The sequence below is a fragment of the Chiloscyllium plagiosum genome, chromosome 3 (assembly GCF_004010195.1).
Source record: "Chiloscyllium plagiosum isolate BGI_BamShark_2017 chromosome 3, ASM401019v2, whole genome shotgun sequence".
Classification (NCBI taxonomy): domain Eukaryota; kingdom Metazoa; phylum Chordata; class Chondrichthyes; order Orectolobiformes; family Hemiscylliidae; genus Chiloscyllium; species Chiloscyllium plagiosum.
Genome location: NC_057712.1, coordinates 66,169,351 through 66,188,565, shown reverse-complemented (window position 1 = coordinate 66,188,565; position 19,215 = coordinate 66,169,351). Strand labels below are relative to the sequence as shown.

The window sequence follows — 19,215 nt, the reverse complement described above, 5'->3', positions numbered from 1 at the left end:
TCTGAGTAGTTGCAATGAACTCAATCAAGCTATGATCAATGTCAGAGAAATGTTTGTGCGTTGTTAGCTCGATCTGGCCTGCCTCCGTGGTAGTGACAACGAATATTGTTGCAGAAAACTGATCTAAATACAATAAGTTCCCTCTGACATGAGTTACTCTTATTCCAATCTTTCAAGAAATTGTAACATTCCTCATTAATATCATTCTGCCTTACCTACCTCTGCCTCTCTGCTGCATTTATACAGTCTACCACTTCCCTACTACTACCAGGTGCACAATTCCCATCCACCTCTATTTTAAAGTCAATAATGTTTTCTGTCTGCTCCCTTCCCCAATGTACCCCCTCATTGAAATGTTTTGAGCCTGAATCATTTAAGTGACTCTCTCCGTCGACCATTACCCTATCCTTCCTGTACATCCTATAATTTGGAATATTTAGCTCCCAGTGTTGACAATGCAGCCATGTATCAGTGTTAGCCACAATGGCACACCTTACAAGCTGAATTTGTGCAGACAAATCAAGTTATCCCTTGAACTAAAAGTTTATTTGGAATTATTTGGACCACACGTGCTAATCCATCATTTGGTTATGATGTCTGTTAATCCATGGAATATTTATTCTCTCATAAGCATAAAAGGCAAAGTCTGATCTTTGCTCCCCATCTGCACAAGGCTGAAGGTGGTTAGGAGTTGTTTTTCTGAACTGTGGGAGTCAGTCTGGCTACATTCGGGACACTACCCATTCCCTTCACATCCAAGATTTTCATTTCCCTGGCCCCCAAAGTCTCCTTTTCACCATGGACATCCAGTCCCTGTACACATCCATCCACACCTATAAAGGCCTCCAAGCCTCTCACAACGTCCCAACCAGCACCCTTTCACCAACACCCTCATCTGCCTTGCTGAACTGGTCGTCACCCTCAACAACTTCTTTCAATCCTCCCACTTCCTCCAAACCAAAGGGGTAGCCATGGACTCCCGCATGAGTGCCAGCTATGCCTGCCTCTTTGTCGGGTACATGGAACAGTACATCTTCTGGAATTAAACGGCACCACCCCCCACCTGTTCCTCCACTACATCGATGACTGTATCGGCACTACGTTGTGCTCCCACAAGGAGATTGAACAGTTCATCAACTTCACCAACATCTTTCACCCTGACCTCAACTTTACCTGAACCATCTCAGAAACCTCCCTCTCCTTCCTGGACCTCTCCATCACCGTCTCTGGCGACCAACTAACCACGGACATCTACTACAAGCCCACCGATTCACACAACTACCTCGACTATACCTCCTCTCACCCTACCTCCTGTAAATACACCATCACTTATTCCCAATGCCTCCGCCTTTACCACATCTGTTCAGAGGATGACCAATTCCATCTTAGAAAATCCCAGATGGCCTCCTTCTTCCAAGATCGCAATTTCCCTTCCCATGTGGTTGATGATGCCCACCAGCACATCTCCTCCACTTTCCACACCTCTGCCCTTGAACACCACCCCTCCAAATGCAACAAGGACAGAACACCCCAGTCCTCACTTTCCATCCCACCAACCTGCACATACATTGCATCATCCTCCGCTAATTCCACCACCTACAAACAGACCCAAACACCAGAGATATATTTCCCTCCCCACCCCTATCAAAGTTCCAAAGAGACCATTCCCTCCACGACTCCCTCATCAGGTCCACGCCCCCAACAGCCCAAACCTTCCTCCCAACACCTTCCCCTGCCGCTGCAGAAAGTGCAAAACCCACAGCCACACCGTTCCCCTCACCTCTGTCCAAGGCTCCAGAGGATCCTTCCACATCTGACAGAAATTTACCTGTACCTCCAACAATGGCATCCACTGTATTCATCGCACCCGATGTGGTCTCCTCTACATTGGGAAGGCAGGACGCTTACTTGCGGTTCATTTCAGAGAACATCTCTGGGACACTCGCACCAACCAACTTCCACTCCCCATCGTACTGTGCCAAGGACATGCAGGTCATGGGCCTCCTCCATTGCCAAACCCTTACCACCCAACGCCTGGAGGAAGAACGACTCATATCCTGCCTTGGGACCATGCAACCACATGGGATCAATGTGGATTTTAACAGTTTGCTCATTTCTCCTCCCCCCCACATTATCCCAGTCAAGCCTCCAACTCAGCACCGCCCTCCTAACCTCTCCATCACCTTTCCCACCTATCCGCTCCAACCTCCTCTTCTCCCTTACCTTCATCTACCTATCATATTCTCAGCTACCTTCCCCCCAGCCCCACCACCCTCGCATTTATCTCTCAACTCCTCAGCCCACTCGCCTCATTCCTGATGATGGGCTTATGCCCAAAACGTAGATTCTCCTGCTCCTCAGATGCTGCCTGACCTGCTGTGCATTTCCAGCACCACACTCAAGTTCACCTGGCAGAAGTACATCCATAGTGCTGGCAGAGAGTTCCATTAGCCATGAAGGCATAGCAAGAGTGAGTCAGGATGCCAACTGGCTTGGAGGAGAACTTGCAGGTTATAGTGTTCCCATACATCTACTGCTGTTGGCCTTCGCGGTGTTGAAGTTGCATGTTTGGAAAGGGCTGATGCAGGATTAGCCAATTATTGCACTGCCATTTGGACGAGGTGCACTACTGCCACTGTACTTCAGTCACAGAGAACTGACCAGTGAAGGGGGTGGGAGTTTGCCAATCAAGTGATATGCTTTTTTCTGCCTGGAGTCAAGCTTTGTGTTGTTGGAATTGCACTCAGTCAGGCAAATGAAGTGTATTACGATGATGCCATAGCTTTAAGAGGAGTATTTTGTATTGTTTGCATGTGAGACAACCTATTTTACAAAATTTGCATTTGCTAAGGGTGTGTTTATGGGACGTTAATATATTGGAACTGTTAATTAATAGTTAATATATACTATTTTGTTCAGCATTGTGGTAGAGGTACAATTACGCCAATTCTTTTATTTCTATTTTGACTATTTTATCTGTAGTGGAAAAATGAAATGTGTTTTTCTTTTGAAGATGATAGTTTAAACTATCAAATTGCATCTGGAATGCAATGCCTTACACTTACCTTTAAAATAAGAAAAAGTTAGGGTCTAGACCATCATCATATTTTGAGAGAGTTTTGTCTTATCCATTACAGGATATACCATCACACTCCTTGTAGACTCCTTGAGGAGTGAAGTGGTGAGCTACTCATCACAAAATTGCAAGCCTGACCTACTCTTGTAACCACAGTATTTATATGGCTGGTTCCAGATAAGTTTAGTTTCTACCAGCTTCTCCAAGAACGTCAATGGTGGAGGCTTCAGCATTTCTAATATCACGTAATGTCATGGAAAGATGATTAGATTCTCCATCATTGGAGATGGTCACTGCCTGGGTGTAGTGTAAATACTGCTTACCATTTATCTGCCCAAGGCTGCATATTGTCCTGGGCTTGGTGCATATGAATGTGCAATAAGTTATGAATGGGACTGAACACTGTATAATCAACAAACATCTTTGCTTGTGCATTTATGACGGAAGACTATTGATGAAGCTATTGAAAATGGTTGAGCTGAGTATATTATAAAACTCATGCGATAGAGACTTGTGGCACAGTGGTAGTGTGCTTATCTTTCTGGTTCAGAGGGTTCATGTTCAAGTTTCATCTTCCCCAGACGTGTGCCACAACATGTCAAAACAAATAACTATCCGAGACTGCCTATAGTGATGTCCAACCATTATGATCATTTTACTTGGTTGCTTACTCTAACTCCAACCACTGAAGATTCCCTACCAGCTGATTCTCAACATTTCCGATGCCACAATTGGTCAACTGCTACCTGCACGAAAATGGCATTCATTCCAAGCTCAGTAAATGAATCGCCCATGTTCAGGCCAAGGCTATAATAAGGCCAGAGGCCAAGTGCCCTGGTGAAACATTTCTTTTCCGCAGGTTTTCTTGCACCTGCTGTGTTTTATGTACAATCTGTAATTATTACTGTCTTTCCTTTTGCTTTGGAATGGATATTTAGGTCATATTTTACATCTGAAGCCTGCTCTTATTGCCAACAATGTACTGGCATTAAACCCCATAACTGCCTTGTTTTTATTTTTACTAGATTCCTGATCACAGCGTTTAGGTGGAACCTGTTTCAATAGTACAGTTCCTCGCTGTCTCAGTGTTGGTTTAAATACCCCTTGCTCTTCACACCTCTTAGTGTTCACGGATACCATTCTTGGGCAAATTTGCACATGGCTTACCTATTAATCAATAAAGACAATGCCACTATCCTGTTCTTTAATTTAACTGCTGACATTCTCCAAATGGAAACTCTTGTATATTTTCATTGGTAGTTCCAACATGGATCACAATCACTGGAACCTCTCTCTCTCCACATCCACCACCCATCCAACCCTCCCAATATCTTTCCTTCAGCTGCTCTGCACTGTCCCTCAGTCTGGTACCAGGTGGAAAACATATCATTTGAAACAAATGCATCTCATCCAAAAGGAAGTCTCCTTAACTATTGATTTCTCTAATAACCAAAAACACACAATGCCTTTCCTCCTCTCCCTCTAAACTTCAATAGTCAACATGTTGATTGAGTTTTTTGAAGAAATTATGAAGATTGATGAAGATTGATGAAGGCAAAGCAGTGGGCATTACCTGCATGGACTTCAGGAAGTTAAAAATCACACAACACCAGGTTATAGTCCAACAGGTTTAACTGGAAGCACTAGCTTTCAGAGCGCTGCTCGTTCATCAGGTGGTTGTCCAGTTAGTGCTTCAAATTAAAACTGTTGGATTATAACCTGGTATGGTGTGATTTTTAATGTTGTACACCCCAGTCCAACACTGGCATCTCCATATCAGAACTTCAGGAAGGCATTCACATCGAATACAGAGCTAGCTAGCCATTTGGCGACAAAATTGGGTTGAAAGTAGGAGGGAGAGGATGGTGGTGGAGGGTTGCTTTTCAGACTGGAGGCCTGTTACCAATAGTGTGCTGCAAGGGTTGGTGTGGGTCCACTGCTTTGTGTCATTTATGGAAATGATTTGGATGCGAATTCAAGTGGTATGGTTAGCAAGTTTACAGATGACAAAGTTCATGCTGCAACAGACAGAAGAGGCTTACCTCAGAATACAACTGGACTCTGATCAGATGGGTTAATGGGCCGAGGAGTGGCAGATGGAGTTTAATTTAAGATAAATGCACACTGCATTTTGGAAAAGCAAATCTTAGTAGGACTATACACTTAATGGTAAGGTCCTGGTGAGTGTTGCCGATCAAAAAGGTGCAGGTTCGTAGTTCCTTGAAAGTGGAGTTGTAAGTTGATAGGGTGGTGAAGGTGGCATTTGGTACACTTTATTGGTCAGTGTTTTGAGTATAGGAGTGGAGAGGTCATGTTGCAACTGTACAGGTCATTAGCTAGGCCAATTTTGGAATACTGTGTGCAGTTCTGGTCTCACTGCTATAGGAAAGATGTTGTTAAACTTGAAAGGGTTCAGAAAGGATTTACAAGGATGTTGTCAGTGTTGGAGGGTTTGAGCAGTAGCAAGAGATTGAAAAGGCTGGGGTTTTTTCGCTGGAGCATCGAAGGCTGAGGCATGACCTTATAGAGGTTTATAAAAACTTTAGGGGCATGGATAGGGTGAATGGACAAGGTCTTTTTGGCAGGGTAGGGTAGTTCAAAATTACAGGACATAGATTTAAAGTGATAAGGGAAAGAGTTAAAAGGAACCCAAGGGCAAACTTTTCACACAGAGGGTGGTGTGTGTATGGAATGAGCTGTCAGAGCAAGTGGTGCAGGCTGGTACAATTACAGCATTTAAAAGGCATCTAGATGGGTATGTGAATGGGAAGGGTTAAGAGGGACATGAGCCAAATGCAGCATTTAGGATATTTGTTTGGCGTGGACGATTTACACCAAAGTGACTGTTTCCATGCTGTATTTCTCTAAGACAAGTGAATCTTATCTTATGTTATAGCGTAATAAATTAAGAGCTGAGGTCAAAATCTGATCAGCCACGATCTTATCAACAGGCTGGAGGGGTGAAATAGCCTGCTGCTCCTCTTTCAAGCATACAATGAAATGCTATTACATACAGGAAAATAACTGACATCCTCCAGCAGCAAATGAGAGGGGGTAACACTACTAGGGAAAAAATTCTACTTAGTATTTATCTTTTATAATGCAATTAACGTATTTGTATATTTCATTCACTTAACAAAAATGTTGCAACTTGCCTGTGAATCTTGCCACATTGGCTGCACTGTGAAACCATTCAACAAATAATCTTGAACTCTAATAGACAAAATACTTTTTGGACTTTCACAGCACAGGATTCACGTGCAATAACCATTAAATTATTTGACAGTGATCAAACTTTGTACCTCCAATATCAATCCGAGTATTTGAGATAATAGATTTATTTATCATTTAGACACCCATCAAGCAGTCTTTATTCCTTTCAAAACTGTACTCAAAAGTGGCATGCATTTTTAAATTGTGTTTAACATTCAACTCTTCTCCCTCATACCCTGTGTTTTTTGAGAACATGGTGGCCTAAATCCACCTGCAATTGAAATCATACACAAGAATTGTTGAGCTGTTTATGATCTGACAACATTCCAAATGACAATACATCATTGAACAAACCGGAATGTTCATTGTATAGAATTGCAATATATTACATGTTTGTCAGTTATTTGGCCAAGCTCTGGATTGGTATGAATAAAGTCTTCAATTTCACATAGCAAAACAGGTTTGAGACTGCTTTTGCAGTAATTGTTAAGAGTCGTTTTTTTATTGGGCACTCTAATAGGCTTTGAGGGAAAAAATAAATTACATTACACATACTGTAATGTTAATTAACCCACTCAGATGCAGGAAGGAGTGATTTCAAGCATCACTCTGGACTTGCAAAAATATATTTAAGAATACTTGAAACACAGTTTGTCTTACCTCCCACTCTTTCCATCTACAGTACTTCCTCCACCCTCCCTTCACTAAGCTACTAATTGTTAGGTGCCGCATTTAAGAAATATAAGTTTAGATTTTATTGTGTGTGAACGAAGAGGAAAGGATGTACCTTTCACACAAACTATAGAATTACAATGAAAGCATTGTACTGTTGTTGAACAGAAAGACAGCAACTTTCCCTGGGTGTAAAATTACCAGGAAATCAATGAGTTGCTTGCTTGTACTTTTTCATTACTAAGGTACTCCATTTTAAATTACATACCACTGGGGCATACCTATTGTCCTGAAAGACGCCACCTTCCCCCTCGCTTTTCAATGCAAACTTATTTTACCAAGGGAGTGAGGTCAGCTAAATTACAGTTGGATTAATTACAACGAGATTCGAAAGTAACCAGTTGCTTTATGTCCTCTTCGGCTCTAAATGTTAGTCTGTAAAGTGGGATGAACATTAGGCGAAAGAAAGATATTTATCTCTGCATATATTCTGCGATGTGGAGTCAAGAAAATAAATACCTACCGACATTATTTTTTTAAAAAAGGAAATAGGAGTCAGTGGCCGCTTGTAACAACGTGCCCGCTCGACCCGGAGTCAAAGCCACGGCCCCCCTCACCTCTCAGCAAGTGGCTAACCTTGAACAGCCTCCCCACTCCTCACATTTCCACAGCAAACAGAACAATATGGAAATAAATCACCAATTAAACAACTGGAAAAAAAAAGTGTTCCTTCATTCTGCCTGACACGAAAGAGAATTTTAAAACAAACTTGGAAGCTCAGCCACCGACCCCGCCGGCACACTGCCCCAACCGCTCACATTCAACAAGCCGCGTTCCCCTGGCTCTCACCGGCACCCCTTCAACAAACTACCAGCAGCTGAGCAAACCTCTTCCTTCCCTCAACAACAGAAACTAAATAAAAAGAAAACTGTTCTCATTAGCTGCTGAATCAATAGCTTTTGTTTGTTGTTGCCGAGTCCAGTTGCAAAAAGAATTCTAGCACACAGGAGCCCGGGACACACACACATTGAGGAGGAGGATCGGGGCTCGGGGCTGGGGGCTGGGGGGGGGAAGTTGCTACTCCCTGGAACGGTGAGACTCACCCGAGGAGAATTCCACAGCGGCACTGCCACAAGTTTCATACAACAACAGCAAAAGCACTAAGGGCGCTGCATTCATAATGTTCGAGTCGGACTTCTGCAGATTGTTTTCGTGGTTGTGTTTTTTTTTCTCTCTCTCTCTCAGGCTCCTCACTCCAGCTCAGCGCTCCCACAGCCTGGCCGATACATTCCCCTCCACTTCAATACTTTGTAACAGCGAGAGGAGCCCCCGGCCAGCCCCTGACGTCACCCAGACACACACTCACAGCGCAGGAGGGAGGCCAGAGCGTCCTCTACTGGTTGGCCGCGCACTCACCAAATCATCCCCTTTCTGTCTGTCTGTCTGTCTCTCTCTCTCTCTCTCCCTCAATGCCCATGTTGCACACTCACAGCAGGAAAGTACCAGACCGACAGTGCACTCGTGCAAAGGACAGCGTCTCATCGTGACACTGACGGCTTTTCCTTCATAACTGGAATGTGAAATAACTGAGAGTTTTGACCGTGAGGCTGCACCGTGTGCTGCAGGTCCTTTCTGTGATTAAGGGGGGGGGGGGGAGTTGGAACGCATCCCAAACTGATGCAATATTCACACTAGCGCCTGGGAAAAGGGCATCAGGTAAATTGTAACTGGTGACGACTTGCAGGTAACTTTTCTGGCCCCATTTGCGACAACGTTAACGTCTATAAATGAACTCTATATATATGAACTATATATTTTCTAAATATGAACTACACCCAGAATATGTTTAAAGTAGGGAATTAGTGGTGATGTCAACTCATTAGTAAATTAGTTTGACAGTAAAAGTGAAAGAAAATCAATTTCAGGTATTGCGGGGGTCAGAGTGATGTTTATTAGGTGGGTTTTTTTGCTGGATTGATTGAAGCGCAACTATTTATCGTGCACTTCCCCCATTAAATGTGTCGGCTTCGCAAATTATTATAAAACTGTTGATCGGAAATTTCAAAGTGATATGCAACTGTCCATCTACTTATATTCTCTTTTCCCCTTAGAAAGAAATACGTGTTAGAATTTTTAAAACTGGTCTCAAACAATTATATGCACTCAGTCGTTGCCAAACCCGCAACTGGAGAGAGAATGGATGAAACTCAGAACTGATTTCATCCGCCATCAAGTGTCATGCCTGCTGTGTGCTTGATAATCGGATCTTTTGATTTGTACTGCCACTTTTGAATCAGTTTTTTTTTCAGCACCTTCAGGTAACGCCGAGGCAATGGTTGTCTGCATCTCGATTGACATCCAATTTTGGGGAATCACTTCTACATTGCTTTTCTCATTTGAAAAACTAACGTGCAGAAAGAAATAAACTTATTGTCAAACCCCACAAACACTCTTTGCCTCCAGTACACTAGCCCTCCCCAGTTTGTCCTTTTAGCATTTTGTTTCACATTAAGATATCAGGGTTTTTTTGTAAATATCTATGGCTGTGTGTCTGGAGGGGGTTTAAGCTGCTCTGGACTTTGACTTGAAATGTTTCTCACTGGTGTGAAGCAATAGAGCAGAGAGGTAATGGAAAGTGCTGCGCAGAAGCACACAAAGCAAATGAGTAGGGCAAGCGTTCTGTTGCAGCAGATGATTTGTAATCATTAGGACCCACAGGGGAACTGTCACCTTTACTTGGGGCCATCAGCACTTTGAAGAAGCCCAAGCTGAGGGTTTTTTTTTGCTCTGTATGGAACCTAGCTATTCAAGTTACAGCCTGCATTTTTTTAATGGTGGGCACTGCACTGCACCAGAGACTAGGAAAAATTATAATTATTTATAAGTAACTGTACCAAGGCGGTTCATTGTTGCCTTCAAATATATTTCTGGCCTTGATGTAACCTTGGGTGAATACTATACGTGATGATTCTTGCATCAGCACAGTATTTTAGTTCGCCACGGTTAAATAGAACACAAGGCAAAATCTGAACATTAGACTAAAAATGTCTCAGTACTGCAATTATAATCATATGGAACATGTATTATCACTTACGTGCTATTTCTTACATACCAGTTAGCAATCTCATGAATTATAGTGCACGGAAATGAAAATAAAACTCAAAATGGAAACAATAGTTTCAGCACTTGAATGATGTTTTATTTCATGCTAATAAACAGAACCAGCTGGAATTTCCTGTTGAACTTGCAGTTTGTTATACCGTACCTTTTTTTTAGCTTCTACAGAAGAATTATTGGCAAATTATCAAATCCAAACGACCAGTATTTCATAACCATATTGAGTTTCTTTAATTCAAGAGGGTATAAGTAAATACTCATTAGTGCTATTGTTCTTTATTATTTGCAGGGTTTAGAACCACTCTTTCATTGAGATATATTTGAGAAGGTGAGTGGACAATTCCTAAAGGCCAGCTTAAACTACAAGATGGCAGGCAATAATTATTGCCGGTATTTTTCACCTTACTAAAATATATCATATTCATTCCCTACGTTAGCAACAAATGAAAAATTGGATTTGCAGTAATTTTTTCAACTATGAACCTCCCCAAAAATAATGCTATCAGAGCATGGCAGCATATTCAAATGATGTGTGTCAAATGTTGCAGGGAGGGGAGTGAGATACACATAGATGCACGCGTACACACACACCCATGCCCATGTCATTTAACTCTCTCGATTTTGTTATTGGTTAGACTAGATATACTAGTCCCTTGTACAATGGAGTAAACTGGTACTTTTTAAGACTTCAGTTCAAATAATTTGATCATAAATACTCATCCATTTTACACATGATATTGGCCAGGAGTGGAAAATAGGTGACAAAGTGAAATCAAAGAAACTCTCCTTGACAGACGGTACTTGCAGCTGAATCATACTGGTTTAAATGTGTCAAGCCTATAGACATAAAAACATTACGATGATCGACTACTCGTACTTCACCTGAATAGTTTGTCATTTTCCTAACTATTTCATCTGTCGCTCACTTGTGACACTTTTGAAACAAAATTATATTCTTCATTCATACTTTGTATTTTTCATAAGTTTTAACTTCTAAATGCATCCAAAATTAGAGATTTTCCAGTTACTTCTCAATATATTAGTTGTGAATGACGATGGACAAATAAACAAATCACTGACGGGAGGAGAGTCCACAAACATCCCCATCCTCAGTGATTGGGGCCCAGCAGATCAGTGGAAAAGATAAAGCTGAAACATTTACAAGCTCCTCTCCAAGAGATTCACAATTTTGACTTGGAAATATATTACCATTCCTTCACTATCTCTCAGTCAAACTGATGAAACACTCTTCCTAACTGCATTGTATATGGAGCTACACCAAATAGACTGCAGCATAGAATCCCATGAGCGTGGAAGTGAGCCATTCAGCCCATCAAGTCCACACTAACCCTGAACAGCATTTCACCCAACTTCACCCCTCCTCTCTTATCTCTGCATTTCCCATGCCTAATCCACTGGCCTGCACATCCTGGACACTTTAGCCTGGCCAATCTACCTAACCTGCACATCTTTGAACTATGGAGGAAACAGAGGGAAGCAGACATGGGAAGAACGTGCAAACTCCACACAGACAGTTGCCCGAAGGTAGAATCAAACCCATGTCCCTGGTGTTGTGAGGCAGCAGTGCTAGCCACTGAGCCACCTCGCAGCAGTTCAAAAAGACAGCTCATCACCACCTTCTCAAGGGCAGGTAGGAATGGGCATTAAATATTTGGCTAGCCAGTGAAGCCCACATCTCCTAAATTATTGCAAATAATTTGCAGGCTATTGGGCTCCTTGTGAGCATTTGTCGGGGATCCACTTGTCCATTTTGGTAAAAATGACATTGAAAGATTTTGAATAGTTAGGAGTTAAACTAAAAAGCAGAATTTGTAAGGGAATATCTCAAGATTATGACCTGTGCCACTGGCCAACTAGCATCACGTAAATAAAGACAAGGAGCTAAATGTGTGGCTCAAAGTTTGGTGTGGGTGAAATGCATTTCAGTTTGTGGGGCACTGGAATCACTACTGAGGTAGTAGGAAGGTGTTCTGGTGGAGTGGGCTTCACTTGAATTATGTTGGGACTATTGCCCTCGCACATTGAATAACTAGGTCTTTGAGTGGGCTTTAAATGAAATAGGGAGGGTATGTTCAGGAGATGGAAATCATAGGCTCACAATGCAAAGGAATATGGTAACCTTTCAGTGCGGCTGTTTTGTAATGATATCCAGAATGTGACAGGAAGGGACAGAATGTGCAGCATATTGTTGTAATGCAGCAAATAAGATCTAAGGGAGAAAAATGGCAGAAAGACAAAATGCATGGCTCTTAATGCACACAGTATTTCGAGCAAAATAAATGAATTAATTGCCAAATAGAAGTTAATGGGTCCATTATGGCTACATGGAGATAATAGCTGGAAACTAAATATTCAGGGATATGTGAGCTTTCAAAAGGGCAGGAAGGAAGGTGTGGTGGGGCAACTTTGTATACAAGAGGTTCTATAAGTACCATAGCAAGAAATGATCGTGATTTGGAAAATGTAGAATCCATGTGGGTGGAGGTAAGAAATAATCAGTGAAAAAGACACTAATGGGTGTAGCCTATAGACCCCGTAACAGTAGCAGCACTTAGAACAGAATAAATCAAGAAATAAGAGGGCATGTTTAAAACACGATGCATTAATTATGGGTGACTTTAATATTCATACAGATTGGGAAAATCAAATTGGCAGAGGTAGCCATGGGGAAAAGTTCAGGCAGTGTATTTAAGAGAGTTTCCTAGAACCAGTGATCAGGCTATTTTGGATCTGATATTGTGTAATGAGGCAGATTTAATAAATGATCGCACAGTAAAAGATCCCCTCGGGAATAGTGACCATATCATAGCTGAATCAAGCATTTGGTTTGAGAAACTTAGGTCCAAAACAACTGCAAAATTTAAATCATAGAATCACTACAGTGTGGAATCCAGCCATCAGCCCATACCAACCCTCTGAAGAGCCTTCCACACAGCCCCACCTTTTCCCTATAACCTTATATTTCCTATTGCTAATTCACCTAACCTGCACATCCCTGGATACTATGGGCAATTTACCATGGCCAATCCACCTAAACTTTGGATTGTGCGAGGAAACCAGAGCACCCAGAACAAACCCATGCAGACACAGGAAGAATGTGCAAACTCACACATATAGCCGCCTGAGGCTGGAATTGAATCCAGGTCCTTAGAACCATGAGGCAGCAGTGTTGACCACTGAGCCACCATGCCACCCCAAATAAGGGCAATCACATAGGGGTGAAGGCCGACTGAGAAAGGGGTATATATCAGAAAAGACAGTTGATGAACAATGGAAGGTGTTTAAGAAAGCAGTTCATGAAAAACAGCATTGCTATATCCTGGTAAGGGAGAAGGATTCTAGGCAGGGGATAAACCAATCATTGTTAACCAAGGTAGTTAAAGGCAATATAAAATTGAAAGAAAAGAATCAAGTGGCAAAGATTAGTGGTAAATCAAAGGATTGGAGAAGGTTTAAAAGCCAGCAAAATATGGCCAAAAAATACTAAAAGAGAAGATAAACCAACAATGACAGTAAACTCGCATTATATAAACAGGGAGAAAGTGAGGACTGCAGATTGTGGAGATCAGAGCCGAGTGTGCCACTGGAAAAGCACAGCAGGTCAGGCAGTATCAGAAATCATGAAGGGCTTATGCTGCTCCTGCTCCTCAGATGCTACGTGGCCTGCTGTGCTTTTCCAGCTGCACACTCTCGACCCTGCATTATATAAACAGACAGGAAGAGTTGATTTTAATATATAAGAAAGGAAGAGAGAGGCCAAAGTTAACATAGGCTCCTCAGAGAATAATGCTGACATAATAATAATAAAAGGGAACCAGGATATAGCAGAGAATTGAATATTTAATTTGTATCAATCTTCGTGGTTGAGGAGACTAATAACATTCTAAAACACTAAATCGGGGGAAATGAGGTCAGGAAATAAATACAATAACTATCACTGCATAAATAGTGTGAGGGAAACTAATAGAGAAGGAGACAACATACAGGTAACTATAGGCCATTTATCTTAGCATTTGTCATTGATAAAATATTATAAAGGATGTAATAGCAAAGCATTTAGCATGTATAATGTAATAAGGTAGATTCATTGTGGCTTAATTAAGGGGAAATAATGCCTGACAAACTTATTAGAACCCTGTGGGAGGTAACAATCAGGATAGATAAAGGGGAACCAGTACATGTACTGTAGTTTATTTATTATTTCCAAAATACATGCAATATAATAATGCACTTTAAATTACTTTGCAAGATAAGAGGTAGTGATGCTTGCCATAGTATTTTAGCAAAGATAGAGGACTGGCTAACTAATAAAAGATAAAGATTTTGAATAAAGGAGACATTTTCAGGATGGCAACTTGTAACTAGTGGAATGCCACAGGGCTTAGTGCTGGGACTGCAAATATTTACAATGTGTAGTATTAACTTGGATGAGAGATGTGAATGTACACAAAAGTAAGTGGGAAGGCAAGAGGTGAGAATGACAAAGTCTACAGAGGGATGTAGATGGATTAAATGAGTGGAAAAATTTAGCACTGAAAAGAGTGAGGTTAATAGATTAGATTTCTTCTTGTGTGGAAATAGGACCTTCAGCCCAACAAGTCCACACCAACCTCCAAAGAGTAATCCACCCAGACCTCTGACTCACACTATGGGCAATTTAGCATGGCCAATTCACCTGACCTGCACATCTTTGGACTATAGAAGGAAACCTGAGCACCCAAAGTAAACCCACACAGACACAGTAAAAATGTGTAGACTCCACATAGACAGTTACCCAAGGCTGGAATTGAACACTGTAAGACAACATTACTATCCACTGAGCCATTGTGTCACCCTGTTTTACATGCTGGCAGGAACAATAGAAGAGTTGAATATTATTTAAGTGTTGGTCATTGTTTCAAAGGGAATGAAGGATTAAATAAAGAGATGTCTTGCTAAAATTGTACAAGACACTAGTTAGAGAACACCAAGAAGACTAAATAGGCTGGATTTACTTATCTAAGGAAAAACATACAGGCATTGGAAGCAATCCAGAGAAAGTATACTGTATTACGTTGACTCTGGGAAAAAACAGAGTTTTTTATGAGGAAAGATTGACTGGTTTGGAGTCTAAAAGAATGAGATGTGACCTTATTGGAACATATAAGATCTTTAGGGAACTTAACAGGGTTGATTGTTTCCCCTTGTGTGAGAATATAGGACCAGAGGGTGTGATCCCAGAATAAGTGGTAGCCCATTTAAGACAGAGATGAGAAATTTCTTCTCTCAAAGGGTAATGAACCTGTGGATCCTTTACTGCAGAAGGCTGTCAATGCTGGATCATTAAGAATATTCAAAAGGATAGACTGAATTTTAATCAGTAAAGGAATCAGGGGTTATGGGGAAAAGGCAGGAATGTAGAGTTGAGGATTATCAGATCAGTCATGATCTCATTGAATGGCAGAGCAGACATGATGCTCTTATGCATTTATGCTCTTACATCTTATGGTATGATATTCTTAGAGAAAGTGAGAGAAACGATGGGAAAAAGACCACTGAATATAAAAGAGTGCATTGAACTCAATTACTGTGTCTTTTCTCATTGTCCATTTGTTAAATTTCAAGAAAAATGTTTAATTTTGAAACAAGTAGCCTCTAATTATTGTTACCTTTCCACACTTAGAACACACTTCCTGAAGAAGGGCTTATGCCCGAAACGTTGATTCTCCTGTTCCTTGGATGCTGCCTGACCTGCTGCGCTTTTCCAGCAACACATTTTTAGCTCTGATCTCCAGCATCTGCAGCCCTCACTTTCTCCACACTTAGAACAAACTGGTTATCAAATGTAGATTGACAGATCAGGAGACATAAACATTCATAAAGCTGACAGCTGTCAGACAGCTTGAAAGAAAGAGAGACAATAACTCTGAAGTATATCAGGAGGTGGGGCCAGCACATTTTTGTGACCTGCACAAAACCCACAACTTAGATATTGTGCCAAATTTAATGATAGGATCTCAGAATCACAGAGTTGTTTTATTACAGAAAGAGCCAGCGTGTCTGCACTGGTTCTCTAAATGAGCAATTCACTTGGTGCCATTCTCCTGCATTCACGCATAACCCTCTACTTTCTTTCCATAGAGATAACAGTGGAATTCCTTCTTTAGTGCTTTGATTGCAAGTGCTTCCACCAAACTCTCAGATAGTGCTTTCCAAAACTTAAACCACAGCATTAAAAGATTTTATTGAGCATTGTTTTTTGCTGCTTTTGTCAAATTATGTTTGTATTTGTGGGACACCCTGAAGCAAAAGGTTTTTGTCAAGGATCAGTTGGGAAAGGGAGTGGGCAGGCCTCAACCATGGCCACATGTGTTAAATAGAGCCCACTGGACAAGAGAGTACTGTGGTAGTATGGATTGAAGTATTCAAGAGGAAAACAAATTGCTGGGTAGAGGATATATTCCTTACGCGGAACCAAGTGAAAGCATTCCCACGCCTCCTAATTCACAAACATTGCTCAAATCACTCTCACATGCTGCATCTGGTGGTTCTCCCATCCTATTCCTAGTCCAACGATGTGCAGGTTAGGTGGATTGGCCATGCTAAATTGCCCATAATGTCTGGAGATAGGCAGGCTAGGTGAATTAGCCATGGGAAATGCAGGGTGACAGGTGTAGGGTAGGGGGAATTGGGTCTGGGTGGGATACTCTTCAGAGGATCGGTGTGGACTTGTTGGCCCGAATGGCCTGCCTTCACACTGTAGAGATTCCATAATTCTATTAGCTGTTGAGTTTTCCTAACTCAGGAAAACCTTGTCTGCAGCAGCAAAATGCAAACAGTTCCCAAGATGTGACGAAAAGTGCCTCATTTCAATATTATAAATGCAGACCCGATCCAGAGCAGCTAACTCAGATTCTCCCAAACTCACCAGGGTAAGACCAGAAGCAGGTATCTGAGGATAGGCTTCATGACTTAAACAGCCTGCCTGCTCCCCTACCTTCTGTCTTCATTGTTGCAGATGTAGGGTAAAAATACCATTCAACATCCTTCCTCAACTTAATTTTCTTTTTAGATAATACAACTTGTAGGATCAATTACCTGTGTTTCCTTGATAGTCATTGATGAGAATATTTTTCTCAATGCCAAGAAAAAGGCACACATTCTCAAAAAGGGATACATCAGAAACCAATCAAAAAAGACTGAATTTACTGTTTGTAGAGGTAGACACAAAGTAAGACTGTCACACGTGCGGTCCTTCCTTTGGGCGGCACAGTGGCTCAGTGGTTAGCACAGCTGCCTCACAGCACTAGGGACCTGTGTTTGATTCCAGCCTTGGGTGACTGCGTAGAATTTGCACGTTCTCCCTGTGTCTGTATTGGTTTCCTCCCACAATCCAAAGATGTGTAGGCTAGGTAAATTGGTCATGCTAAATTGTCCATAGTGTTCAGGAATGTGTAGGTTAGGTGCATTAGTCAGGAGTAGATGTAGAGTAATAGGGTAGGAGAATGGGTCTAGATTGGTTAGTCTTTGGAGGGTCACTGTGGACTTGTTGGACTGAATGGCCTGTTTCCACATTGTAGGGATTCTATGATTCTTCCATATGGCACTGCTAGGCATTTACTAGCACCTGCAATCTCGATAAGATCTTTCTGATTCCCTGCCTTTCACAATGCCTATCAAGAATTTATTTACCTCTCAGAAAAACATATTCAAAATCTGCTTCCAAAATGTCTTTTGAAGAAAATTTCCAAAGACTCACAACAGTCTTTGAGAAACAAAATCCTCATTGCTGTCTTAAATGAGCAGCCTCTTATTTATAGACAGTGGCCCTAGTTCTAAACTCCTACAAGAGGAGCTTTCTTTTCCATCTCCACCCTATCAAAATTTCTTGGGATGTTGTATGTTTCAACCAACATTCCTCTTAGGCTTCTAAACTCCAATGGATATAAACTCTCACCTGTCCAATGTTTCCTCATAAGACAACCTGCCATTCCGGTTATCTGTTGAGTAAACCTTCCCTGAACTGTTTCCAACATTTTTACAACCTTCTTGAATAAAGAGAACAATACTGCAGTAATTGAAATTACTGGAAAAGCTCAGCAGGTCTGGCAGCATGTTTGGAGAGAAATCAGAGTTAACGTTTTGAGTCAAGTGACCCTTTCTCAGAACTTATGGTAGCTGAGAAAATGCTGATTTATAGGTAGGGTGGGGAGAGGGGATAAGGAGTAAACAATAAGTGGGGATAGAGCCAGAAGAGAGAGAAGAACAGTTGGACCGACAAAGGACTGGATAACAATCTGGCAAGGAGAGTGGATAGCTGTTAATGGGCACTGTTAGTGGCTAACAATGGGTTGTCTGTGATAACAGACCAGGTGATAACAAGGCCTGATACGTGGGTGGTTGGCGTAAGGACATAGGAGAACTCAAGCCCTAAAGCTATTGAACTCAATATTGAGTCGAGAAAGCTGCAGTGTCCACAGGTACATGGTGGTGTGTTAAAGTGGCAGGCAACTGGAAGCTTGGGATCTGTTTTGCAGACTGTCCCTTACCCCAAACCCCACACATCAGGCCTTACTATCGCATAGTCTACTATTACACATAACCCATTTTTAGCAACTAATAGTTGCCATTCACAGCTATCCACCCTCCTTGCCAGATCGTTATCCAATCCTTCGTCTGTCCAAAGTGTTAATCTCTCTCTCTTTCGGCTCTATCCCCACCTATTGTTTACTCCTTACAGATTTCTCTCCACAGATGTTGTCAGATCTACTGAGCTTTTCCAGTGATTTCTGTTTTTGTTTCTGATTTACAGCATCCGCAGTTCTTTCAGTTTTTATTTAACGCTGTAGTTAGTGCTATAGCTGTAGTCTTAGCAATGCCTCCTGTTCCTGAGTGAATACTTTTCGTCAGTATTCACTCAGGAACAGGACATTGTTGTCGATGTGAGTACCGAGTCACAATTAAGTAGAATGGATGGCTTTGAGGTATGTAGAGAAGAGGTGTTGGAAATCCTGGAAAGGGTGAAAATAGATAAGTCCCCTGGGCCTGATGGCATTTATCCTAGGATTCTCTGGGAAGCAAGGCAGGAGATTGCAGAGCCATTGGCCTTGATTTTTATATCCTCGTTGTCTACAGGA

The 19,215-nt window shown here is 41.7% G+C and overlaps 1 protein-coding gene across 10 annotated transcripts in view; it reads right to left on the bottom strand.

The window, feature by feature from the left end:
* Positions 1–8,354, bottom strand: part of ptprk (protein tyrosine phosphatase receptor type K) — a 588,682-nt gene extending 580,328 nt beyond the window's left edge. For 6 of the 10 annotated variants that reach the window (XM_043683654.1, XM_043683667.1, XM_043683662.1 and 3 more), the window contains exon 1: positions 8,065–8,354. In XM_043683654.1, coding sequence (XP_043539589.1) covers positions 8,065–8,140 — 76 coding nt within the window. In that variant the 5' untranslated portion in view covers positions 8,141–8,354. The remainder of the gene's footprint in view (positions 1–8,064) is intronic. The other 4 variants (XM_043683689.1, XM_043683694.1, XM_043683702.1 and 1 more) reach the window with 2 other exon arrangements.
* Positions 8,355–19,215: the final 10,861 nt, after the last annotated feature.